This window comes from Exophiala oligosperma (assembly GCF_000835515.1).
Source record: "Exophiala oligosperma strain CBS 72588 unplaced genomic scaffold supercont1.7, whole genome shotgun sequence".
In the NCBI taxonomy this organism is placed as follows: domain Eukaryota; kingdom Fungi; phylum Ascomycota; class Eurotiomycetes; order Chaetothyriales; family Herpotrichiellaceae; genus Exophiala; species Exophiala oligosperma.
In genome coordinates, this window is record NW_015622824.1 from 1,411,604 (window position 1) to 1,435,493 (window position 23,890).

The window sequence follows — 23,890 nt, forward strand, 5'->3', positions numbered from 1 at the left end:
CTTCTGGCAAGCACAATCCAGGCCTTGCCCGTATATTCCATCCAATAAAGCGATGGCGGAGGCAGCCGAGAACGAGAGAACTGTTATGCTGATCGACCTTTGGGGTCTGACTGGGGGAATAGAAGACAGCTTTGATCTAATGCTCGGATGAACGAATCATGTGCACATCGCATTGATCAATTGTACGTACATTGGACAAGGACCCTTATCTTGTCGTTGTTTGGGTAGTTCTTACATCATGAAATGGACACAACACAACGGATACTGGCGTATGAGAGGAGGGGTTACCGTTCGAGAACACACCATGGCTCGTATTGTAGGGAGGGGGATGATTCCACACTCCCGAGTTACGAGTTACGAATGATAAATAAGCCGGCCGTTGCAAGCTTTGGCCCAAGCTTCAAGCCGAGTCGTTGGTCGCTCTTCGAATTGCTTATTTGGCCAGCCACCATCGCGTGTGCGCGCGTATGACGGAGAGAGATAGAGAGATAGAGAGATTGTGTGTGTCTCTGCCGAAGGAGGGGAAAGTACTGTACTAACCACGGGCTCATTACCTCAGGTAGGTGAGAATCATTGGCCCAGGCCAACGAGATATGTTACGAGTAGCGATCTGTCATAAGAGGCGACCTCCGACCCATCGAGCTTGTTTTTTGCTGGAGATTCCTTGACTACAACTCGAGCTCTCAGTGGATGGCTGACCCTGATAATGGATGGATGGACCCAGAGTGGTATTCGCTGCCGACCGGCCCCAGTCAGAATGAGGCAGGCCACGAAAACGCGATCCCTTGTGGTGGGTTTTCTCTGATGGAGGTTTCTTATCTGGGCGCCGAGGGACACCCACTTTGATGGGTGCGTCAAGGGCTCATTGGTTTGGTTTGACGGAAAAGGACTCGTAAAGGTGCAAAGTAATAAAATCGACATTTGTGCGTGTCGGCGCCTCCCACCAGCACCCAGTTATGGTGTTTGCCGATAACCAGGTCATTTGTTCTGTCTCTTGATAATTGAATTAAAAAGGGTTGTTTCGCGCCCACTACATATATGGACAAGGTTTCCCCTTCTCTTGCGGTCTCTCTCTAGGCTTGTTGTCAGAACACTTCATTGACGGTGTTTTCACCTTGGCTTGGGGGAAACACAAATCGCCGAAAAATTATAAAATGGCGACGACCTCTTACGAAAAGTCGGGTTACGACCTGGAATATCAACCCGAGCCTCTGTCGGTGGGAGAAGGAGAGAAGCATCGATCCATTGTCGTTCCGGACGCATCGGGTGCCGTCCATGGTGAATCGTTTGTCACCGGCAATACTCTGTACGCCAGGTTGCAACGCCTGGCTGGACGATTTGGCGTGGAACAACGTGGTATAGAGCGCGTGCCTGAAGATGAGAGGACGGACAAGTCTACGTTGAAGGTTGGCACGATGGTACGTCTATTCGGCATGAGTCTGAGAGAATCATCATCACTGACGGTCGACAACAGTGGTGCGCTGCCAACATGGTGGTTTCGTCGTTCGCGATCGGTGTCCTCGCGATTCCCGTCTTTGATCTCGGCTTCGTCGATGCCTTTTTGACCATTCTCTTTTTCAACATTCTCGGAATCATGCCGGTGTGTTTCTTTTCGACGTTTGGGCCCAAGTTTGGCATGAGACAGATGATTCTGTCGAGGTTTTGGTTTGGCTGTGAGTTGTGATCCTCTTGGTTTCGCGTTCCGTATCGCTGACACTCGATTGGCCTAGACTACGGCGTCAAGGTCATCGCCATCTTCAACTGTCTCGCTTGTTTGGGATGGTCGAGTGTCAATGTCATCGTGGGCTCTCAGCTCCTGCACGCCGTCAACCCCGACGTCCCCGGCTGGGCGGGAATCATCATCATCGCTGCGTGTACTTTCCTCATCACCCTCTTCGGGTACAAGGTCGTGCACATGTACGAGATGATTTCTTGGGTGCCTTGCTTCATCATCTTCCTCATCGTGCTCGGCGAATTCGCGCACCACGGGTCCTTTGAGAACTTGCCCATGGGCAGTGGAGCGGGCGAGACGGCCAGTATCTTGTCCTTCGGAGCGTCAGTATTTGGGTTCGCCACAGGCTGGTCAAGCTATGCAAGTGATTATACCTGTACGTTGCCTTCCGTCCTACGCATCTACACTTGCATTTGGCTTTGCGCACAGACTTTGCTAACCTCCCCTTCTCCTCTTCCTCCGCCAGGCTACCAACCAGTCACGACTTCTCGGACCAGAGTCTTTTTCTACGTCTTCGTCGGCCTCATCTTCCCCTTGATGTTCACCGAGACCCTCGGTTTGGCCATCGCCACCGCGACCGTCAACGACCCGGCATTTGCGACCGCTTACAAAACCAACGCCGTCGGTGGGCTCTTGCATCAAGTCCTCGTTCCCCCATTGGGTGGATTCGGCAAGTTCTGTCTGGTCATCCTCGCCCTCAGCATCGTCGGGAACAACTGCCCCAACATCTACAGTTTGACCTTCAGTCTCCAGATCCTCACCCACTACGCCCAGAAGGTGCCGCGTTTCTTGTGGACGTTCGTCGGCACCGTGGTCTACTGCGCCATCGCCATCCCCGGTTACAGTCACTTTGAAGCCGTCCTGGAAGATTTCATGTTGCTCATCGGGTATTGGCTTGCTGTGTACTCGGCCATTTCACTCCCCGAACACTTCATCTTCAAGAGGGGCATCCGTGGATATAGTCCCGAACATTATGATCAACCGAAATATCTGCCTCCTAGTTTTGCCGCTTTGGGGGCTTTTTGTTTCGGTGTCGTCGGAGCTGGTGAGTTTCCCCCGGTTTTTGTTTCTTTGTCCCTTTTTTTTTCAGACATCCGTCAAAGAATGAAACAATTCAGGAGGCTGACGAACGCTGATAAATAGTCATGGGGATGGCTCAAGTATGGTACATCGGTCCGATAGGCAAATTGATCGGAATCGGATTCGGTGGTGACATTGGATTCGAGTTGGCATTCAGCTTCGCCGCGACGACGTATATCGTGTTTAGGACATTTGAGATTCGATATTTTCATCGTTGAGAGAGATTTTGCGCGAGAAGCATGAAAATTGGATGGGGATATTCTTTTCTTTGGAGCGCCTGTAAATTCTAGCCTACGCGGGTGTCACTGTCGTGAAATGAGATGAAATGAATTGAAAGGATGAAAAGACGGAATCTCTCCCGAGTATCTAGGTGGTGACAGTAATTCCTCGTGGTATCTTAACATGACATCAAGATGTGTGTTTACCGAGTAGATGTATGACTACGACATGTTTCTTGATGAGGACCTTTTCCCCCAAGTCCATTCAATTTGGTAATCGTGTACAGAGAGAGTATGTAACTCAGGTATATACAGCATACTAGTTTGTTTGTTTGCTTGTTGCTACTCGTAGAGGGTAAACCGACTCTTTTTTTGACACGTCACATCGTGTCAAAGCCGGTGAAGCCTTCCCGACCAAAATGTGACTTTAGACTTGTACAGGTCTTCACCATTGTACGTACGTGTGTACATACGCATTCTCGTCATCGAATTTGCCGACTAAAATAGCAGCAGAGGGGAAAAAGGGAAATGGGTGGGAGTGAAGTGGTCATCGCTCCTGTGAGTGTGGTGTTGGTAGGTAGGTCGGTGACCGGGAATTAACATGGACACATAGCTTGCAGTATTACGCTTGACATTCTCTCAACTCTTCACTCCAACAATCTTTGCCCTTATCCCTTTCGAATCAGCCCTAGGTACACCGACGAACAAGTCCCTACTGATTTGTATGTCTCTCTCGACCGTGGTGTCAAAATTTTCAATGTCGAAACGGGAAACGACGTGTGCTAGTGTCAAGTATAGTTCGGCGTATGCGAGGCTACAAAGATTCGGGTTAGTGGGTGAGCGTCGGAAAAGGAGTGGGAGTATAAAGGAGGAATTGGAAGGAAACTCCTGTTGTTGTTACTTACTTGATACCAACACACATACGACTACCCTTTGAAAATGAAACAAAGTATCGATCGAGACGGAATCCTTCCTTTGCAGCACGAATCCATCGGTCTGGATCGTAGATTTCGGGATTCGGAAATATGTTGCTGTCCATGTGGACGAAATAGTTAGATTGGCTTACTGGTGTCTATTTTTTCGTGGGAACGTATCAACGCATTAGCACGACGGGCAACCATTCAAGCATAGATAGGATGGGGAATGTTGGGTGTTGATCATTGTCAAAACTCACTCCAGGTGGTATAACCCAATCTTTGTACCGTAGGACTTCGGTGGGTGATACGCGAGGTAATCTTGTAGTCACACCAAACATGAGACGGATGCCTTCGTTGATGACGGCGGTCTGAAACAAACACGTCAGAATAGGTTCTATACGGATTGAGTATGGATTATAACAAAACGATCTAGGGAGTTGGAAGCAATGTGGGCCGGGGTGGTCATGTCGAAAGCTTACAAAGTATGGCAACTGTTCCAATGTAGTCAACGACACGGAACTTGTAGGCGTAGGCATGACGGTGCGCAATTCCTCCCGAAGTTTCTCGAGTTTCGTCTTGTCCTGATAGAGATAGAAGGTGATGACGGCAAGTGACTTTGCGGTGGTTTCTGAACCGGCACCGACGAGGGTCTGACCCTCGTCCTGTAGACGGTCGGCGCTCTTCTCTTTAGGCGGCAGGTCACTATCCAGCAGCGCCTGAAAGACGGTGCCCGTGGTCTTCTTGCCTTCTTTGTTCTGAGCGATGATGTCGTCGACCTGGGCGCGCACCATCCGCTGCCACGCCATGAGGTGCCCGGCCGGCGGATTCATCATCTGGACCAGCGGGAGCGGAGCCATCTTCAAAATCGGTAGCGCCCAAGGGAATTGTCGGAGGAATGCGCCGTTGGCCGACCCGGCTATCACAGTCTCCTTCCACGAGGCCCTGAAGTCATCTTCCTCCAGGTAGTTGTAGCTGTCACCGAAGCAGTAGTGGGTTATGACATCCATGGTCAAGGCCATGTACGCGGCGTCCAGCCGGATGACCTGGCCCGACTTGCAGGCTTCCTCAAACCGGCGACAGAGCACTTGAACCTTGGTCATGATCAGGCTCTCGGTCTGGCCGATTGATCGTTTGGAAAAGTACGGGTTCAGAGCCGCGCGACGGATGCGGTGCAGATTGTGCGGAGCCGTCGCAAAGGACGAGTCTGGAGCGCCCGCCATGACCACCCATCCCACGTACTTGTCGCGTTTCTTCGACCCCGGTGCATAGAGTTCCTCGTAGTAATGAGAGTCGCGGATGTGGAGCTCCTCTGGCGAGATGCGGATGATGGGGCCATATTTGTCGTGAAGCTCTTGGAGCTTCCAGATGAATTGACCTTTGTGGATGATATCATGGTAGAATTCGTACCAGCCTGTCAACGCCGCGAGCTTCGGTCCGGGGAACTTGGCGAGAGGGTGGAAGTACAGTCGATAGACGGCGCCGACGACAAGGTAGGCGATCCATGTGAAGAGCGCGGTATAGCACATGTGCGCGACAGACATCGCCGGGAAAACCATGGTGTGACACACACTCCGTATACCTACCTAGATCGGTATGAATGGCTCAGTTCTTCGTAGATTTACCTTTGCCCGCCGATCCCGAGCTGTCGCTTGGGGCCGATACCGTTAAAGGTACCTAGTAACTATTCCTGGTGGTTATCAAGGGCGTTTTGAAAGTATGTGCCTAGGGGTGTGACAGTGATGCGAAGAAAGAGGGGGGATCACAAAAAAAGAAAACTGCCACCGTCGAGGTTGTTGGGTTCTGGGTCTGTGAAACGAAACACAGTGGTGTGTGGACCACAAGCATATTCAACCAGTCTAGACGATGTTCTAGGGAGTCCCGAGTAGCTCTACTTTGGGACTTTGGGTCGACTAGTGAGTGGTAGTTTCCATTGAGGAGGAGGAGGAGGAGGTGGTGGTGGTGGTAGTAGCTCCAGCTCCCAATCTGGTGATCTTGGGAGGCGATTGCGCGTAGATAGGAGGTTGAAGCTAGGGAATGCGTACGCTATAACGCCTAGCCTCCTACTTGTCGATTCTCGATCGCTTCGCCGACGAGAACCCGGCACAGAACAAAAAGACAAGTAGCTTCCAAACTTGCATTTGCATTCACCCCTGGCGAGCGACACGTTGTTCCTTGTTTGCAGGAGGGTGGAGTGAGGCGTTGTTGCCGGTGGCCCCTCCGGCGTCGCTAAATGCATGTGTTCCCCCTAAACAATGCCTAAGACAGCCTCCGTCCACTAGGGATTAGGCACCTGTCCCTTCCGCTGCCCGCTAGGAAGCACCCTGTTCCTCCCGCTGCGGTTCTACGCAGTAGACTTGGTAGGCCCCATCGCCCACCAACGCAGACGCCAATGGGGGTGTCAACTACCGAGTCTAGGCGCGAGCAAATTACACATGGTGCCATTTCGTTATTTCTTAGGTGTGCCACCAAACGGCACTTGCTCCATACGGTTTTCCCATCATTTCAGCATTTGTATCTACCCGTACTTTCATTGCTTGATGTTTGTCTTCTCTTACTCTGAACTGTTGAACGAATTGTCGCTCGACAGTGGTTTTGCAATATTGCAGGTATTTTAAGTCAAAACTTGAGTATCGCAACGGTCTGCATGGAGCACCATCAGCATGGACAGCCCATTGAACCCGATGTGAGTGAAAAATACCCACCCCGCCACCCGGTCTTGAGAAGTTCCTTAATTGATGTGCTGATAGTCGCAGTCCGATGAGGGCTATGACACCGCCACCATCGAGTCTGATATGACTTCCCTCAAATCATCCGTTATGAACTACGAGTATGAAAATGGCCGACGATATCATGGCTACCAGGCCGGAAAATATGTAAGTCAGACCACACAGCTGGGCTTCGTAGGGGCAACACACGGCAACAACTACTTTCTAGGCACTCATGTTGACTTCATGGCCAGATGCTGCCCAACGATGACAAAGAGCAAGAACGGCTAGATGTTCTTCACCATGTGTTCCGTTTAACACTAGGTGGTGGCTTGTGCCTAAGCCAACCCGATCTCAAAGATCCGCAAAAGATTTTGGACATTGGGACTGGCACGGGCATCTGGGCCATTGACAGTATGTCTGCTCTCCATTCCCCGTCTATACCAACACTAACAAATATCCTTCCACTAGTGGGTGATGAATATCCTTCTGCAGAGATCATAGGCACAGACCTCTCGCCGATTCAATCAACTTGGGTATGGGAGACGCTTGCTCCACATGAAGACTGCTAACTTCTCTTAGGTGCCGCCCAACGTCCGCTTCGAGATAGATGATGCCACCCAAGAATGGGCCTTTCCACACGACTCATTCGATTTCATTCACGTTCGTGGCCTGGCTGGCAGTATCAAAGACTGGCCAGAGCTCTTGCGTCAGGCATACATGTATGACATTCGCACAACTTTTTTGGATGACTTGTTCACACTGTTTAGGCACTTGAAACCAGGTGGACTTATAGAGGTATCTGAAGGACGGCCCCATATGTGCTGTGATGATGGAACGTATTCCGAAGACAGCGCAACTTACAAATGGGTAGTATGTACATGAGACTGACTCTTCTGGTTGCCGGCCCTGGAGTTCCTGCTGACATCAGCCTCTTTCAGGCCGAATTCTACAGAATCTCCCGAGGTGCCGGCCTCGAGTTCGATGCTTTCCCTCAATATGCCGGATTTTTGAAAGATGCTGGTTTCATTAATGTCAAGACTCATGAGGCGCCGACTCCCGTCGGAACGTGGCCGAAGGACAAGCGGTTGAAAGAGATCGGGATGTTCTTCGAGCATCAGTTTCTGGAAGGGGCCGTTGATGGATACTCCCTGGCATTGTTCACTCGTCTCGGAGGCTGGAGTGAGCTAGAAACACAGGTGTTGCTAGCACAAGTGCGTTCCGAGACGAAAAGTAGGAAGATGCATTTGTATACGCATTGGTAAGTACTTTCTGTTCTGAAAACCTCCACCCAGTCCGCCTGATATACAACACATATTGACACCACTCAGTTCATACGCCACAGCACAAAAACCGCTGACTTCTTGATATTGCTGAGCGATTGATGATGAGGTCAAGAATTACGAAAAGGGCACTGAAAGGAATATTATGGATGGCATAGCGTGGGTTTAAGAGCACATAAGTGATGGTCTATTCGTTATTTGCACATGAAAAGCTGGAAATGGGTGGAAATGAATACAAGTTTTGATTTGAATCACTTGGTTACGCCGGACGTCCTCATAAATCGTTTCTTGCTCCATTATTTACTCTGTATTGCTGATTGTTTGGCGGTAGCTGTGATGATGTGGCAGCGGAGGAGGATTATTGGGCATAAACAGGGGCTGACATGATGCATCTTCTTGGCTGCGTTTCCGTGAATCTCAATCCGCCAACTCCCATCACTTTGTGTAACACACCGTGCTCTCGAACGTGCGGTCTTGTACGTGCAATCGCTATCCTTTCTCAATTCTCACTTTTCCTTTAACTCCGCGATCCTCATCAACATGGATTTCGACAGCCTGAAAAGTCAGGTCAGCAACCTGACGCTGTACGACATCAAAGCTGGTGTACGCAAGGTCCAAAATGGTGCGTCGTCTGTCACAATCAGAGATAGTCTACTAATCATCTGAGGTTAGCTGTTATGAATTTGACCGAGATGGAATCGAAGGTCCGCATTTGGTCGTCATAACCCTCCTCACCACCACCCTGACAGTGACAGGTTCGAGAAGCTACGAACGGAGACCCATGGGGCGCGTCGGCCACGCTCATGCAAGAGATTGCGCAGGGCACACACAACTAGTGAGTTCGTCACTCTGCCTATCTCTAACCTGCTGACCCTTCTAGTCAACAACTGAACGAGATTATGCCCATGATCTACAAGAGATTTACAGACAAGACCGCAGAAGAATGGAGACAGATATACAAAGTATGGCAGTGCGGAGATATGTTTTCAGACAAAAGCTCATTCAGATGGTTATAGGCACTCCAATTGCTGGAATATCTCTGCAAGCATGGCTCAGAGCGAGTCATCGATGATGCCAGATCCCACCTCTCCCTCCTCCGAATGCTGCGGCAATTCCATTACATTGATCAAAATGGCAAGGACCAAGGCGTCAACGTCCGGAATAGATCAGCAGAGCTTGTCAAGATGCTGGGCGATGTAGACATAATTCGGGCAGAAAGAAAGAAAGCTCGTGCAAACAGAAACAAATATGGAGGCGTTGAAGGTGGTGCCGGTTTGGGAGGCGGTTTTTCCAGTGGCAGTCGATATGGCGGCTTCGGAAGTGAATCTGCCAATTTCGGAAACTACCAGGGAGAGGTTTACGGTGATGGTGGTGGCTTCGGTGGACGTGAGACCGACTTCTCAGGCACACAGCGCCGTGCTGATCAGTTCGAAGAGTACGATGAAGCCGATGATGAGGAAATAACCAGACCTACGAGAACCACCACCACTTCACGAACAACACCATCTGCACCGCCAAAGCGAGAACCTCCCAAGCCTAAAGCCCCAGAGCAGGATCTATTCGACTTCGGCGATGAACCCACCGCTCCATCGACCTCTAACGGCAAGGCGCCAGCTGCTTCGAGTGCCCTGGGAGACTTCGGTGCTATGCAAGGCAGTACTGCTAACGATGACGATGATTTTGACGACTTCCAATCGGCGACAAGTCCAGCAGCTACACAGCCAGTGGCCAACCCAATGGCTTCGATTGCGCCTCCCGCAGCTACCACGTCTACGACGACCTCATCCACCAAATTTGCAGCCCCAACACCTTTGGCTCCTGGACAAGCATCAAATTTCAACACAATCCTTTCAACTGCTTCTCCAGCGCCGTCGAACACATCATCTCTAATGTCCCCTTCGACTTCGACATTTTCCCCTCCGCCAGTGCAGAAGCCTGCGCAGCCTATGCAGCCTGCAGGAGGCTACAAGCCTAGCGGACCGAACTATTTCACCTCCGTTCCCATGTCCCAGGCCTCTACTTCGGCAGCCTCAACTCCAATGACTGCGGCTACACCCTCATACACATCCTCAACATCCGCTGCCTCTCTTGGTAAGCCAGTCTCGAAACCGGCAGCCAGCAGCGGTGGTGACGCATTTGGATCACTCTGGTCTTCGGCTAGTAACAAGGCTGGTGTAAAGAGCACCACTGCGACTCAAAAAGGCCCTGATTTGGCAAGCATGGCAAAAGCAAAGAGTCAGGCAGGAATCTGGGGAGCCGCATCAGCTGCCAGCTCCACCCCCAAAGCCGGATCGGCGTCGTCAACGCCGAGTGCTGTACAGGGAAAACCAACCGCACCTTTGGGAAACGGTCTCGATGATCTTCTTGGATAGTTATTCAGACTTGCGATGGAGTTATGAAAACCAGGGGTGACTGGAAAATAACAGACGATACACATATTCTCTTCACAACTAAACCTTCTGCTGCGTGCCTAATGAACCCATTACTTGGAAGCGTGGAAGTCCTACAAGTACATACAGACTTCTTCGCAGCTTATTGCCTCATTTGGGAGGCCAAAATCTGTTCAAGCTTTGATCTCGCTTCTAGCATCCAATGTCATTACTCAGCCAGGACACGAGTTGCCCACGCTCACCAAAGCTGCCCGGGTCGTTTCAATGCTGAGACGAGAGGAGCACTGACGTATTAGAACAGGTGCAGATACTCCGGTCTCGCATTTCCCTGGACCTGCACTCTATCGAACATGTCCTACCCTGTGCACCCGCGTTGTTATCTGCAATATCGTCCTGTAACTAGTTACACTTCTCTTTGACGCGGAACGCTTGTGCTGCCTCTTCCGTCATAGTGCAGATGGGGAGATCGCTGGTTGATCGTTCTTTCGCCATCGCTTCGACTTCTCCAATCATTGGGTGAATGGCGGGGTTGAGACCATCACCACAAGCGCAGTCGACGGACTTCCCTAGTGATCCTCCCATACATTATCGTTATTAAAAGGTGAGAGAGAGAGTGACCTCTGCGTGCTTCTCGAGTTCTTTTGCGCCTATCTTTGCGAGCTTTGTTCATCACTTCCTTCTTCTAATCCTTGACCGTGCTGATGATGGCCGATAGACCGACCCACAAACGATCCAAAAGCTCTCGTGTCATCAACTTGTTGCGCAGCGACAACTTGCCACGAGATAGCGGCTCAGAGCCAGACTCTCCAGTCAACACCACAACTTCCCCCACTGGACCTTTTACACCCAGTGCTCTGGGCCCTCCTACACCGACCGACGGTCCCCGATTAAGTCCCCTCTCTCCGACTACTACTCGCACCTCCCAAAAGAATATGGATACTCTAGAGTCTCCAGCAGGTCCACCTGAGGCTTCGCTCAAAGTCACGTCGGGCCTTGCTTCAACTAATGGAGCATCCATTGAAGACTCAGTGCGAACATTTCGGGTCTTCGAAGTTCTCAGGAACAAAGACAGTGCGGCGGTCTCCAAAGCAATCGCCGAATCTATACCTTCCGCCTCAAATCCCCAGCCTATCCCCGGAACCACGATCCTTCATCTGGCTGTACAGTGTGCCGAGCCGAACGTGGTTGACCAGGTGATAAAAGAAGGGAAAGGCTTAGATTATAACGCTCAGGACAAGGAGGGAAATACTGCTTTACATCTTGCCGCACAACTGGGCAGAGCACCCGTTGTTAGAAGCCTCCTCGAGCTTCCGGACATCAACGACTCCATCGCCAACAGGCAGGGCAAACTCCCCATTGACTTGGCCCGAACTCCCGAGATTTTTCAACAGTTACAATTGACTAGATCAATCTTCCTGGACGACAAAATCAGAGCCATACAGACGGCGCTGTCCCAGGGCGCGTATAAACAGATCGAGGCGATCTTGACAGAACCTCGAGTCGAAGGCACATTGGATGTCAATGCTTTGGAACTGGCCACCGAGCCGATAACAGTGCAGACCGGTGGCACTCTGCTTCACGAAGCGGCCCGCAAAAGAGATCTACAACTAGCTCAGCTCCTGCTATTACATGGCGCTGATCCATTTAGGAGGGATCGAAAGGGCAAATTACCTCAAGATGTAACCAAGGATGACCGTACGAGGGCAATACTGAAAAAGTCTCCTGCCGCTGCCGCCGCTCAGCGAGGGATACAGGAGAAAGCAATTTTGGGAAACCACCCAACACAGTCCAGAACAGGAGCAAACGACGCCAGTAAGGATGCTCGAGAGATGAAAGGATACCTGAAGAAATGGACAAACTACACCAGTGGGTACAAGCTGCGGTGGTTCGTCCTCGAAGAAGGCGTTCTTAGCTATTATAAACACCAAGACGATGCGGGTTCTGCTTGCCGCGGAGCTATCAACATGCGCATCGCCGGATTACACATGGATGCACAAGATAAGACGAGGTTTGAAATCCACGGAAAGTCCTCTGTCAAGTATCACCTAAAGGCCAATCATGTTGTGGAAGCGAAACGGTGGTTTTGGGCTTTGAATAATGCGATTCAATACACCAAAGACGAGGCCAAGGATGAAGAGAAGCGCCGCACTCTTGATGTCGACAGTATTCGACATACGAGAGGCGAATCATCCTCAGACATGCTCTCGGTTACTCCTAGTCGAACGAAGCAGCCTATTGCTGCAAACTTGAGTGCCCCTGGAGGTTCCTCAAAAGTGAGCTTCAGGTCTGATGTTGAGGGTGGCTCAACGTACGATTCCTATGATGCTAGCATCATTGGAGAAGAATTGCAGCGCTTGCCCACAAATGCCCACACTGCAACAATTGATGCAGAAGAAGACGGCGACGGTGATGATGCTAGTAGTCGTGAAGTGCACAACCCCGGCAGCAAGGATGCCTTCAACATCACTGCGCAATCTGCCAAATTGCAGCTTGACCTTCTTGCACGAGTTTCAGATGCGCTTATCAAGCGGAAAGACTCTCAGCCAGATACTACGTTGGCTGATGACAATGTTTCGCAGGCGCTCTCCGCCTACCAAGAGGCTGTCAGCAGCTTGAATAGTTTAGTGGCAGACTTGCTAAAGATTTCCAAAGACAGAGACGCATATTGGCAATATCGACTCGACCGGGATGCCGATGTCCGCAGGATGTGGGAAGAGAGCATGGCCAAGATTGCTTATGAACATGAAGACCTCAAGAAGTCCATCGCAGAGTCGGAGGAGAAGCGCAAGCGCACGAAACGTGCACTGAAGGAAGCTTTGGAAGGTCAATCGCGTCCTGTGAGTCGTCCGAGCTCATTGGTGCAGCAAGAGTCTGCAGACCGTGTTCAATTTGAAGAAGCTATTGAGGATCAAACAGGTCTCAGACCTGAAGCAACAGCTGCAGTCAGAGATCGATCACGGCGCAAGTCCTTTACGAGAGAAGGCAACAGGAGGAAGTCAATCATTGCGCAGTACACCAATATTTCAGATTCCGAGTCCGGTGACGACGAGGAGTTCTTCGATGCTATTGACGCTGGAAGGGTTGAAGTTGTTGAGCCGCCTCTTGCAAGTCCTCCTCCCGTACACGTTGAGCAGGAAGAACTTTTGTCGAAACTTAACGAGCGAGCAATGAAACAAATGCAAATCGAGCCATCATATGCTGGCTACCAAGATGGCATTCGTGAACGACTCAAGATGGACGCTGATGATCGTCCCAAGATCTCCTTATGGGGTATTTTGAAGTCCATGATTGGAAAAGACATGACCAAGATGACCTTGCCTGTCTCCTTCAACGAGCCTACTTCGCTACTGCAACGTGTCGCCGAAGACATGGAATATGCAGACCTTCTGGATATCGCAGCTGATCGGCCTGACTCGACCGAACGCCTAGTCTATGTTGCTGCATTTGCTGCTTCAGAGTATGCAAGTACTATTGGCCGTGTTGCCAAACCCTTCAATCCTCTTCTGGGTGAGACATATGAATATGTCCGACCAGATAAGGGATACAGATTCTTCATCGAGCAAGTCAGTCATCATCCCCCCATTGGTGCCGCTCACGCTGAGTCTGCTCGCTGGGACTACTGGGGTGAATCTGCAGTCAAGTCAAAGTTCTATGGCAAGTCGTTTGATATCAACCCGTTAGGCACCTGGTTCCTGCGTCTACGTCCTTCCGGCGGCGGGCCAGCCGAATTGTACACCTGGAAGAAAGTCACGAGCTCAGTCGTCGGAATCATTACCGGAAATCCTACTGTGGACAACTACGGACCAATGGAGATCAAAAACTGGACCACCGGCGAGGTCTGCTATTTGGATTTTAAAGCACGAGGCTGGAAAGCCAGCTCTGCTTACCAGGTCTTTGGCAAAGTTGTTGGTGTTGATGGGGTGACGAAATGGAGTATCGGTGGCCGGTGGAACGATAAAATCTATGCCCGCGAAACCGAGGGGTATGAAGACGAGTTTGTTGGGCAAGGCCAGCAACACAAGTCTGGCAATCAAGCCCTCCTCGTCTGGGAAGCCCACAAGCGTCCACAAGGCATTCCATTCAACCTTACTCCATTTGTTGTCACGCTGAATGCCGTCCCTGAAAATCTGCGTCCTCATCTCCCACCCACAGATACCCGCCTCCGGCCCGATCAACGCGCAATGGAGGATGGCGAGTATGATCTAGCTGCCACGGAAAAGAACAGAGTGGAAGAAAAGCAGCGTGCAGCTCGTCGACAACGTGAATCTGCTGGTGAAGAGTGGAAACCCAAATGGTTCGAGAAGAAGTCGGATCCGATCACGGGCGAGAGCTATTGGGAACATAATGGATTGTATTGGCAGCGACGAGTGGAGCAGGACTGGAGTGGCTGTGACGATATCTTTTAGGGAAAGACTGATACCACATCCAGTCAAAATGGACAAGGACGACAGTATAGCAAAGAACGAGTCCATCGGAAAACACGAAGGCCGCAGGGAAGGAGCAAGGATGATTAAAAGACGAAGGTGCCCCTACAATTCTCTCGGCTTCATCATCGAATCTTCGCAATGTTTCCTGCCCCTTTGCTCATCCTTCTACAGTTGAAACATTTTTACTTTTATTTCAGTGCCTGTCTGTCGCAAAGGATCAGTTATCGCAAATGCCTTATACTGCGAGCCAACGACACCTGATGTAGTCGTGACAGGCCGAGATGTTTTGTATGACCGACAAGAGAAGCGCCACTAGTTGCATTGCCCCTCTAGAGAGGGTGTTTGTGACTACTCAAGAACAACCCAGGTCAGCTATCACAGCAATGCCAATACAGACAACACTAGTCCTCTTTGTCAACAACATGTCTGACCTCAAGCTTTGGACTGGCCTCATCTACGATCGCCCTGGTCAACCATGCTTCTGAGCCTAATGTAGCCCAGCAGTACCAGTCAGAAATGAGGTAGAGTCTGTCAACGAGAATAGCAGCCCACAGATATTTCCTCGTGAAAGGGTATTCTTTGGCAAAGGCAAGCAAGCCACGGGCATAGTTGTATGTCTTCCAACCCAGAAGGAATAATCTAGTATCGTCAGTACGAACCAGCCTGCGAACCATGCAGACTTACGCCAGTTGCGGAACTGTCCACGCTGTTTTGTATATTGCCCACAGCCTTACCCACAATAAGATAGGGTTCAGCATTCCCTCGACCATCTTCCGAGCCATGAATGGATACGTCCGCCGCATACTTGGGTATCCCGGTTCGTACAGCAAGCAGAGCAAACGGTGCCTCAGTCCACTTCTGTACCATCTCTTCACCTGTCCGACAAAGCGCGAATCACGCATCAGGGTGGTCCCGACTTCCGCCTCTGGTATCAGTTGGATTCCTAATGTCCATGGTCGAGGTTTTGTCTTTGTAACTTCTTTCTGACGGCAAGGCGGGCGCAGTAGATGGTAGAACAAGACCCATCGAGTGAGAAACCCATCATCACCGCTGTTCTGGCGTACACCCATCCAATACTCGTTTGTGAATGCATGCTGAAATTCAGAGTCTCGCACGATCTCGCCACGGAATAACATGGTGACACCAGAAACACAAAAGTTGGTTCCTCCATCTGCCGCGTATGCACTCTGCATGCTGTCATGACGCTTGCCCCTGAGACGCATGGCGGCAACCTCCCATGCAGTGATGACTTTAGAATTCTGTCGACCCTCTGGAAGGTATGAACTACGAGGCAGATTCGTCAGGAGAAAGAGATCCGATCATGGGGTCAATCCTGATACTGAGAAAAACTTACAATACTGCACCACCCGAAAGGCCAACGTCTTCTTTTTGGAATGGAGCCAACAAGTGAACCAAAACATTGTTATGAGGCCAATAGGCGTCATCATCGACAAGGGCGATGATACTGCCTCTGCTAGCATTCACCCCACGCACAATCTGATCCCGTTTGTGTGCCGCCACCACGGTCAAGACCTGAATTTGGATAGCTCCTTGCAAAGATCGTATCCGGTCGTTTTGCAAGAGTTTTTCAATTCTGGAAACCTCTGCCTCGGTCGTGACGATGATAATCTCCCCGACACTGTTGCATAGGACGCCGCAGATGCAGTCAGCAAATGTGTCCTCGTGGTCGACGGTGGGTATCACGACGCTCACATCCGACGGGTGATGTCGTCGTTCTGACGGTTCAGGGATAGGGAATGGTTTGTATTTAGCTCTATTCCGCAACGACTCTCGATGTTCAAGAAGGTCCCAGACACTGTCCCCGTCCGTGGCATGTCAGGTCAGCGGAGGGATGGGTGGGTTTCTGTTTCGCTTACACAAAAGATACGAGTATAGCTGGGGCCACCAGACTCGATTTCAGGCTCATTGGAATGCTGCTGATCATGTTCCCCATTATGATAGCTCTGAAATTTCTGTCCATATTGATTTATTTTGGGTTTTTCTCCCCTTTCACAGCCACAGAGAGATTTATGTATGTATGATTACTCCAGGCAGGAAAAAGCAACTCGAAATTTTCCTCTTCTTATACATGTCTGCAATACGGCGGCGTTTGTCTAAACTTCTGTTTGTTGTGATGTTACATTTGTGGTGCATGCTTTTGGTGTATGATTCACGAAAACCCCTACCCTCTCTGGTACAGTTTGTTTTTACAATGTATGTCGAGCAACGAGTCAACGAGATGACTGGCCACGAAGGGGAAACACTGGCTAGGGGTGACTGGTATTCTGGGACACTTTGAGTTGCAAGAGACAGAGAAAGAGAGGGAAAGTCTTGACTCTTGGTGGACGTGTGATATGTCACCGGGGCTGTGACTACTGCTCAAATGGAAAGTTATCACCACACTTCACCTCACGATGTCAAGAAGGAGCCCCGATGCTTATGGGATTGTGACTTGATGGAATCATTCAGAGTCATGTCTTTTTTTTGCTACGATAACTGTGTTTGTCATCAATTCCAAGGCATTGAACTCCCTTCTAGATAAAAATCCCATGGTTCATAGATCTGATCTTGTGGATTCCAGGCCGACGACGACAGGTGATCCAACTCGGACGATATCCCCAAGAAAGGCGACACGTTGAAGGCGTTCGTGTTAGGTACGAATGCCTGATGATGGTGGCCCAGACCGAGGTTGAGGTTCACCGTCGAATCCGGTTTGTTGTTATTGTTGTTGTTGCTGTGGTTGGCGGCACTTGGTCTCGAAGTAGATGTAGAGGATGAGACCGCCCCCGCCGTCGCATCTTGTGCTCTGACATGGGCCTCTCTCGCTTTACCGAGCAGAGTGGCGTACGTGTCTGCCATTGAAGATTGTTCTCCCATCCTCTGAAGAATTTCGAGTGACTTGTCAAATGCCGCTTGAGCCGAACCAAGTCCACCACCACCACCACCACCTCCTCCTCCTCCTCCTCCTGCACCTCCACCGGCAGAGTGCGACCCTTGTCTCGTATGTTGAATAGCCAACAGTAGACTTGCGGCCGTGAAAAGATCTGTAAACGACCAAAACCATAGTCCTCCAAGTTAGTGACGCGATGCTTTGTAGGAAAACAAAGAAGAGAAACAATGTAGGAAAAGGTAGGAATTTCCTACAATTCATTTCTGCCCACCATGCCCCAGGGAGACCGGTGGCAAAGTTCTCACTCACAGCTCCGACCAACTTGACGGCGGCGGATTGACACAAGTCGACACTGGTAGAACACAAAACATTGTCGAGCGGTGATAAGCACATTTGATCCGTGTCGCTGCCGGAATGGCGGGACGGTCGCCACAAAGAGGCAAATGGTCGATGGATCAAGATTCGTAGATTCAAGAACCTGCGATGGAATTTGTGGAATTGTGAGCCGAGGACCACATGGTCACCACCACTGAAATCATGAAACAACAAAGGATGTCTTCTTACCTGCACAACAAGACGTTTCTGATCCAGTCAAACGAATCATCCTCATCCGCAGCGCGACATTTGAGAAATCCCGGCACATTCTGGTACCAATCGAGTAGCCGTTTATCTAGTCTCACGGCTTCCCCAAACGTCAGGGCAGGACTTTCGTTTCCACAAGCACCATTGTTGGCCGTATTCGTGGTCGTGTTCGTGGTATGACAGGAAGAATTTTGGGGATACAATGTGCGCTGGACATCCTTCATGATGGCACAGAATTTGGCCACCTGGACAAAAAAGGCCGTTCTCGATCTGGCGCGAGGAGGGTGCGCCGCGTAGCCGTGGGCGGTGATGTATTCGTCGTCGAGATCCGTTGGAGCGGTCACGTTCAAGTCGTCCGGAATGGCCGTCGGCCGTCCCAAGTTGAGTGCGAGGTGACTAGAAACAAAAAGAAGTGAGCGAGACGACAATACCAAAAGCAAAATCAAGATTGACTCCATAGGGAGGGTGTGCTGTATTTTGAACACATACGAGTCGAGAACGATACAGACGTGCCAACAACGTCTCCTAACTTCCAACACTATGGCGTTGTATTGCCCAGGGGGCGGGTTGACGTGAGCCCCAATCATCATCGCGATGCGGATGGCCAACCCGATGGCATTCCAATTCTCGTTGGTCCGGTTGGTGAATTGATAGTAGAGTCCCTCTAGCAGGAGAAGTTGCAAGGTTTGCAGCTTGGGTTTGGCCAGGTTCTGAACGGACGACCTGCCCCGTGCGTGCGCAAAGTACTCATCGCTGGCTGTCGTCTCGTCGCCAAAGACTTGGCCGAAACGAATGCCGAGGGCAAAGACCAAATGGAGCAGGGCGAGCCATTCCTCGTCCGGCCGTACCGTCGCGTCCCACGTCTTCTCGTACTGAACCTGAAAGGTCGGCCTGTGTAAGAAAGGGTAGAGCACGTGGACGTGGCGAAAATACGACGCGACCAGCTCGTCGGCCAGAGGTCTGGACGGTCGGAGACCATGATGAAGGTTCGACGTGTTTGACCTGTCCGTGTTGCCGCCGTCGAGAGTGGGATGCAGCCTGTTGGTCGTCGTCATGGACGGTGACGTCGTCGTCTGTCCGGTTTCGATCGAATGTTGCATGGCCTGGATGTACGACAGGGTAGACGAACCTCCGTAAAAGTCGGACGGTTCATCTTGTCTTTCAAACGACGTGTCAGGCTCTGACGGAGGAGCCTCTGGGAACGATGATGTCGCCGTACCGCCACCGTTGGCGGACGTGGACTGATTCAAGAGCTGCGGCCCAGTATTGTTCAAAGAGCGATTCGAGCTTGCTGACTGCTGACCCATGCTGGATATCCCCGTCCATGCAGAAGAATTCATGGTACGGGATTGGGAATCCCTTTGTCGGCGACCGTCGAATTCACTTGACCCAAGCTCGGAAAAACGTGATACGGGATCGTTGTTGGTCTGTTCAGCAGCAGGCTGACCAAAAGTATCTGGCTCTTGACCGTACCTGTAAGTTGCCATCGAGGGAGGGTTGTTGCACTGGTTGGTGTTGTCGACTGGACCTCCCAAGTGTGTGTCAGCCTCATTCGCGGCTTCGGCTCGACGTCGAAGTTTCGAAATGTAGCTGTGCACAGTTTTCAAGGTTTAGTATATGTACATGTACACAGGGTCAAAGTATGGTGATGAATCCTACTCCCTTGAAACTTTTACCATCTGACTCGCATCTTGATAGACACAGTCGTGGAAGCCACGCACGCACGGAGAGCACGTCGGTCTCACACCATCGCATCGAGTCTTGCGTGAGCGACACGGAAGGCAGGCCAAACCTACCCGTCTCCGCTTGTGACGAGTATCTCGATTGGTCTCTTGACCTGTTTGCGATTCTGATTGTTGCATGGAGAGCATTGTTCCACGCAAAGTGAAAGGGGGAGTTTGCTGATTGCTGGAAGCACCCCGATAAGCCACTTCACATGGACGAAGACGATGATGGCTCTATGCAGTAGCGAATACGATTTGATAATTGATCTGCGTCAAAACACGTAGACTCAGACTGGAGGTAAGGTTCACGCTGGCCGGTCCCGACAATCAGGAAGCGAGGAAGAACGATTCATCGACATCGAGATTGACATGCTGCTGGGATGAAAGCGTTCAAACCCCAGGTATGAGGTATGAGGTATGAGGTATGGGGGACCCCGGGGTAAAGCTCGCAAGGTCTGAGCCTCCCCACAAGGAGTCCCTGATAGGAAGAACAGCATTAGAAATAACGCGTGGACTCCCTCCCTGAGCGAAAGACCCTTTAATGGGGCGCCCGCTACCCAGAGACAGAGGCTGGGCATTTGGGTAATGGTTCTGTAGCCATGGTGGTAACACTAGAAATCATCGTCAACACTACTCCGTACTGTGCATCCCGGTTATCATCAAACAAAAGCAGGGACAAAATCACAAAGTCTAGGGGAGACGGTGAATTATTGCTAATAGTCGCTGGAACACCTTCGCTCGACCACGAGCACTTTGAAAGGCCATGCGATCCTAGGCCAACTCTGTCCTCGGAACAAGGTCGCAACTATCGGAATTTTGGCGGCGCCATATGCTCAAGGACCCGTTGGCTCTAACCTCGTCTGCGGCAAGCGATCGCCACTGGTTTCTACCCAAATCCCGGCTCAAAGGGGAGAGCTCTTGCCGAATTGCCGAGTTGTACTCCGTACTTTGTAAGAACTCATTATTTGATGAGTGGCGAAGGCGACGCTTGCTGTAGAGAAAGGCCCAGGCCCGGATGACTGGCAGCTGTAGGATGTGTTTACTCTCTGCATTCACAAGTCCCACCTTGGCCAGGATCGAAGTAGTTGAGAAGACCATCGACCAACAACTAACTCTAGGCGAGCTGATTTTGATGACACGAAGAAGCATGCTGTCATGAATCGAAGAAGTAAATAAATTGCACTGTACTTTGTGGGTAGCCAAACTATACAGGATAAAGAAACAAGGCTCAACTCAAGGACGACTCTGTCATAACCATAGGTGAGTACTCGTACTGGTATGGGGCAATATCTTGCAGACAATCTACCGTTCCACTCTCTCATGGCGTTGTTACCACCTAACACCTGCTCGCAAAACCAGGAAGGCGCTGAGACACCCCCATTAGAGCTTGCCATTTGGTCTCTCCACAACATGATTCGAGGTAAGTTGGCTGTGGGCGCTTTGAAGAAGAGCTAGAGTATTGATTGTCAGATCATGCCCCTTGTCAAGATCAGAGACTTACCCTCAATGTTGTCAAGGAAATGCTGTTCGGGATCATGATCCCATAAGAACGTTTGGGTGGCCGCATCTCCCAGCAGGTCGGGATTGTCACCACCTTGTGACACGGAACCGAATTTCTGGTCCCTGGCTTGCTGTTCAGGACCGTCGTGAAGATGGAGTGCCTTTCCCGTCACTCCACTCTGCAGCATAATGAACTCTGACCTGGATTTCCGGGCCAATTCATAAGCCTTGAGGAGTGCGGGAAGATCGTTGGGTTTCTTGACGCGATCAATGGCGAGGTGGAGGACTGCAACGTCTTCGACAGCTTGGGCGGCACCTTGTGCATTGTAGGGCAACATCGGATGGCAAGCGTCGCCAAGCAGGACCAGCTTACCCAGTATCCATGTCGGCAAGGGGTCGTGTTGGCACAAGCGCCACTCCAAGACGTTGTCCTCGGGGATCAAGTCGAGCAACTTTTGTAATCGACCCGTGTCCCAGTCTGCAAAGTTCTCGAGCACCCTTTGTTTCGAAGCTTTCGCAGTCCACGACTCTTCCGAAATGTCGGTGTCGGGATGGCACAAGACCTACAGTAGATGTGGAGTTAGTTAATCTTTCACCAGTTCGGAACGAGGAGGGAATGTGTGTTTACCATATTGTAGAGTTGGCCATGGCGGATTGGATAGGCTTGGACATGTCTACCGCCTCCCATCCACCGTGTGGCGACTCTCTCTGTGACAAATTCACGCAGTTCGGGATCGTTGATCTCGTCAAGTGGTATGCATGCCCTGTAAGCAGCGTCTCCGGTCGGAGTAGCCTTATCTACCATTCCAAGGTAGTCGTATATAAGCCTTCGACATGTAGATTTCATCCCTGATGCTAGGTTAGACCCACTTTGCCTGACGGTGTCTTTCCTTCTCTCTCCTACTTACCGTCGGCCCCGACTATCAAATCTGCTCGTAGAGTTATCCCGTCGCTCAGTGTCACAGACGGGGCGAAAAAGTCGACGGCCGTGACCATACTGTTGACTCGAAGTTCCGACACGGTGGCGGCGTCCTCCAGGAGAACCTTGTGGATGTCCGCTCGGTGTGCCACGTACTGAGGCGCCCCGTGAAGCTCTTCAACCCGAGGCATGAGAGGTGCAGCGCCGAGAAACTCCCCTTTCTCCCATCGCCTCAAGCTGATCTGGGACAGCACGTCAATGTGCTTGCGTATCTCCGCGTCATGACCCCAGCGACTCAAGAGTCGTGTCAGATTGGGCGAACATGTCAGGCCGGCACCGACCTCAGAGATAGCAGGCGCCGCTTCCAGTACGGTGACTTTGTGTCCAGAGCGGCCCAACAGGCCCGCCAAAGCCAGCCCTGCGATGCCCGCGCCAACAATGATGATCTCCATGGTGAATAGGTTTCGATTTCAACTGATTTGTTGGAGGAGGGGGGATCTTGGATACTCAAAGAATTTCAAATCGATCTTGATTCATTGAAAAAAAAGCATGAAACTTGGCTACAAATAAAGTACTCTTGGAATTGAAGTTTGTAAAAGGCGGAAGGAATTTGAACGTTCAACATCCTGTACATCCGCTCCGATCCAATAGCCAATAGATGTTCTAGAGCAAAGCCTGTTAGGTTGAAGAACGGCACATGCAACCAAATCTAGCTTGAATCTCCGTTTCACCTTTGGGATCGTTCTGTCTGGCCCAGCCGAGACCGGATGATGATGATGACTACTGGAACGGCAAAAGCATTGGATGCTTCCCCAGCTGTCTTACCGGAACACGTCCGGCATTCTTTCCCGAGCATTATCGCGGTGCTTCTATCCACATCCCAACCGGAGGCCGTTTGAGAACCTCATGCTTGCATCTTTTCGGCTCCTCTGCCATCTGTCGCGCTCTTCGTCCCAGTCCCGGAGGTAGCACATGGTGTAGGAGTCACACCTAGGGCCTCGATCCCGTCTCGGTATTTCCCCCAACGGAGAAAAGCTGAAGTAGATGAGAGTGCGGCTCAACGGTCTAGACGACGGAACAAAGCAACCATTGGCATTATGAGTGGTTGGGCATAGTTGAGTGACCATGACTGAGAGAGTATATTTCCGTGAGCACTGTTGGGTGAACAATCTGGGACAACCATAGTTTGAATTTAGCACCCTGATAGTCGAGGATTCGTGCTGCGATCTATCCAATATCTATACAGATTTTCGTTTTCTACTGCTTCGAAAACATGGGCAGGATTTTCTGGGCGTTTTCAGAATTTATCATGTCTCGAATCTTGTCCGAGACTGGATACCCTTCCCATCCGTCATTCATTCGAAGAATGCCTGGTCTACGGGCATAAGGATAGTCGCTCCCGTACAGAATATGATCTTGGGGGATAAAACCTAGCAATGTATTTAGGGTGTTTTCGTGACCGGCCATGGCTAAGTCGTAATAGAAGCTCTTCATGTCGTCCCAAATCTCCTGTGCCGGCTTGT

The 23,890-nt window shown here is 50.8% G+C and overlaps 7 protein-coding genes across 8 annotated transcripts; 4 read left to right on the plus strand and 3 right to left on the minus strand.

The window, feature by feature from the left end:
* Nucleotides 1-1,009: 1,009 nt before the first annotated feature.
* PV06_07792 (uncharacterized protein) lies at nucleotides 1,010-3,030 on the plus strand (the record flags this gene model as incomplete). Its single annotated transcript, XM_016409071.1, has 5 exons — nucleotides 1,010-1,418; nucleotides 1,475-1,673; nucleotides 1,731-2,108; nucleotides 2,199-2,777; nucleotides 2,876-3,030. The coding sequence occupies exons 1-5, from the start codon at nucleotides 1,155-1,157 to the stop codon at nucleotides 3,028-3,030; spliced, it is 1,575 nt and encodes a 524-aa protein (XP_016260825.1). The 5' UTR covers nucleotides 1,010-1,154.
* Nucleotides 3,031-3,266: 236 nt separating this feature from the next.
* On the minus strand, nucleotides 3,267-5,957 carry PV06_07793 (uncharacterized protein). The gene is made up of 4 exons (XM_016409072.1): nucleotides 4,427-5,957; nucleotides 4,205-4,315; nucleotides 3,936-4,102; nucleotides 3,267-3,844 (listed from the first exon to the last, which is right to left on the minus strand). The coding sequence occupies exons 1-4, from the start codon at nucleotides 5,501-5,503 to the stop codon at nucleotides 3,670-3,672; spliced, it is 1,530 nt and encodes a 509-aa protein (XP_016260826.1). The 5' UTR covers nucleotides 5,504-5,957; the 3' UTR covers nucleotides 3,267-3,669.
* A 485-nt stretch (nucleotides 5,958-6,442) lies between these two features.
* Nucleotides 6,443-8,318, plus strand: PV06_07794 (uncharacterized protein). The gene is made up of 8 exons (XM_016409073.1): nucleotides 6,443-6,630; nucleotides 6,695-6,820; nucleotides 6,907-7,066; nucleotides 7,124-7,188; nucleotides 7,235-7,374; nucleotides 7,423-7,525; nucleotides 7,594-7,913; nucleotides 7,984-8,318. Exons 1-8 carry the CDS (start codon nucleotides 6,592-6,594, stop codon nucleotides 8,018-8,020), a joined length of 990 nt encoding a protein of 329 aa, XP_016260827.1. The 5' UTR covers nucleotides 6,443-6,591; the 3' UTR covers nucleotides 8,021-8,318.
* A 55-nt stretch (nucleotides 8,319-8,373) lies between these two features.
* PV06_07795 lies at nucleotides 8,374-10,440 on the plus strand. Of its 2 annotated transcripts, XM_016409074.1 has the most exons (5): nucleotides 8,374-8,557; nucleotides 8,608-8,639; nucleotides 8,691-8,770; nucleotides 8,816-8,897; nucleotides 8,952-10,440. In XM_016409074.1, exons 1-5 carry the CDS (start codon nucleotides 8,476-8,478, stop codon nucleotides 10,305-10,307), a joined length of 1,632 nt encoding a protein of 543 aa, XP_016260828.1. In that variant the 5' UTR covers nucleotides 8,374-8,475; the 3' UTR covers nucleotides 10,308-10,440. The 2 variants fall into 2 exon arrangements, with proteins under 2 accessions (XP_016260828.1, XP_016260829.1); XM_016409075.1 differs by having other exon boundaries at nucleotides 8,608-8,770.
* Nucleotides 10,441-10,847: 407 nt separating this feature from the next.
* PV06_07796 (uncharacterized protein) lies at nucleotides 10,848-16,895 on the plus strand. Its single transcript, XM_016409076.1, has 2 exons — nucleotides 10,848-10,926; nucleotides 11,041-16,895. The coding sequence occupies exon 2, from the start codon at nucleotides 11,258-11,260 to the stop codon at nucleotides 14,729-14,731; it is 3,474 nt and encodes a 1,157-aa protein (XP_016260830.1). The 5' UTR covers nucleotides 10,848-10,926; nucleotides 11,041-11,257; the 3' UTR covers nucleotides 14,732-16,895.
* On the minus strand, nucleotides 15,154-16,733 carry PV06_07797 (uncharacterized protein; the record flags this gene model as incomplete). Its single annotated transcript, XM_016409077.1, has 4 exons — nucleotides 15,154-15,391; nucleotides 15,437-16,036; nucleotides 16,107-16,568; nucleotides 16,630-16,733. 4 exons carry the CDS (start codon nucleotides 16,731-16,733, stop codon nucleotides 15,154-15,156), a joined length of 1,404 nt encoding a protein of 467 aa, XP_016260831.1.
* Nucleotides 16,896-21,328: 4,433 nt separating the features above from the next.
* Nucleotides 21,329-22,819, minus strand: PV06_07798 (uncharacterized protein; the record flags this gene model as incomplete). Its single annotated transcript, XM_016409078.1, has 4 exons — nucleotides 21,329-21,399; nucleotides 21,450-22,011; nucleotides 22,077-22,297; nucleotides 22,357-22,819. The coding sequence occupies 4 exons, from the start codon at nucleotides 22,817-22,819 to the stop codon at nucleotides 21,329-21,331; spliced, it is 1,317 nt and encodes a 438-aa protein (XP_016260832.1).
* Nucleotides 22,820-23,890: the final 1,071 nt, after the last annotated feature.

Coding starts and splice junctions, on each gene's coding strand:
- PV06_07793 (XM_016409072.1), bottom strand. CDS start 5,503: ATGGTTTTCCCGGCGATGTCTGTCGCGCACATGTGCTATACCGCGCTC. Junction 4,316..4,426: donor TGGAACAGTTGCCATACTTT/GTAAGCTTTCGA, acceptor TGTTTGTTTCAG/ACCGCCGTCATCAACGAAGG. Junction 3,845..3,935: donor CGTATGTGTGTTGGTATCAA/GTAAGTAACAAC, acceptor GAATCTTTGTAG/CCTCGCATACGCCGAACTAT.
- PV06_07794 (XM_016409073.1), top strand. CDS start 6,592: ATGGAGCACCATCAGCATGGACAGCCCATTGAACCCGAT. Junction 7,189..7,234: donor CGCCGATTCAATCAACTTGG/GTATGGGAGACG, acceptor AACTTCTCTTAG/GTGCCGCCCAACGTCCGCTT. Junction 7,914..7,983: donor ATGCATTTGTATACGCATTG/GTAAGTACTTTC, acceptor GACACCACTCAG/TTCATACGCCACAGCACAAA.
- PV06_07795 (XM_016409074.1), top strand. CDS start 8,476: ATGGATTTCGACAGCCTGAAAAGTCAGGTCAGCAACCTGACGCTGTAC. Junction 8,771..8,815: donor GCGCAGGGCACACACAACTA/GTGAGTTCGTCA, acceptor TGACCCTTCTAG/TCAACAACTGAACGAGATTA. Junction 8,898..8,951: donor AATGGAGACAGATATACAAA/GTATGGCAGTGC, acceptor AGATGGTTATAG/GCACTCCAATTGCTGGAATA.
- PV06_07796 (XM_016409076.1), top strand. CDS start 11,258: ATGGATACTCTAGAGTCTCCAGCAGGTCCACCTGAGGCTTCGCTCAAA.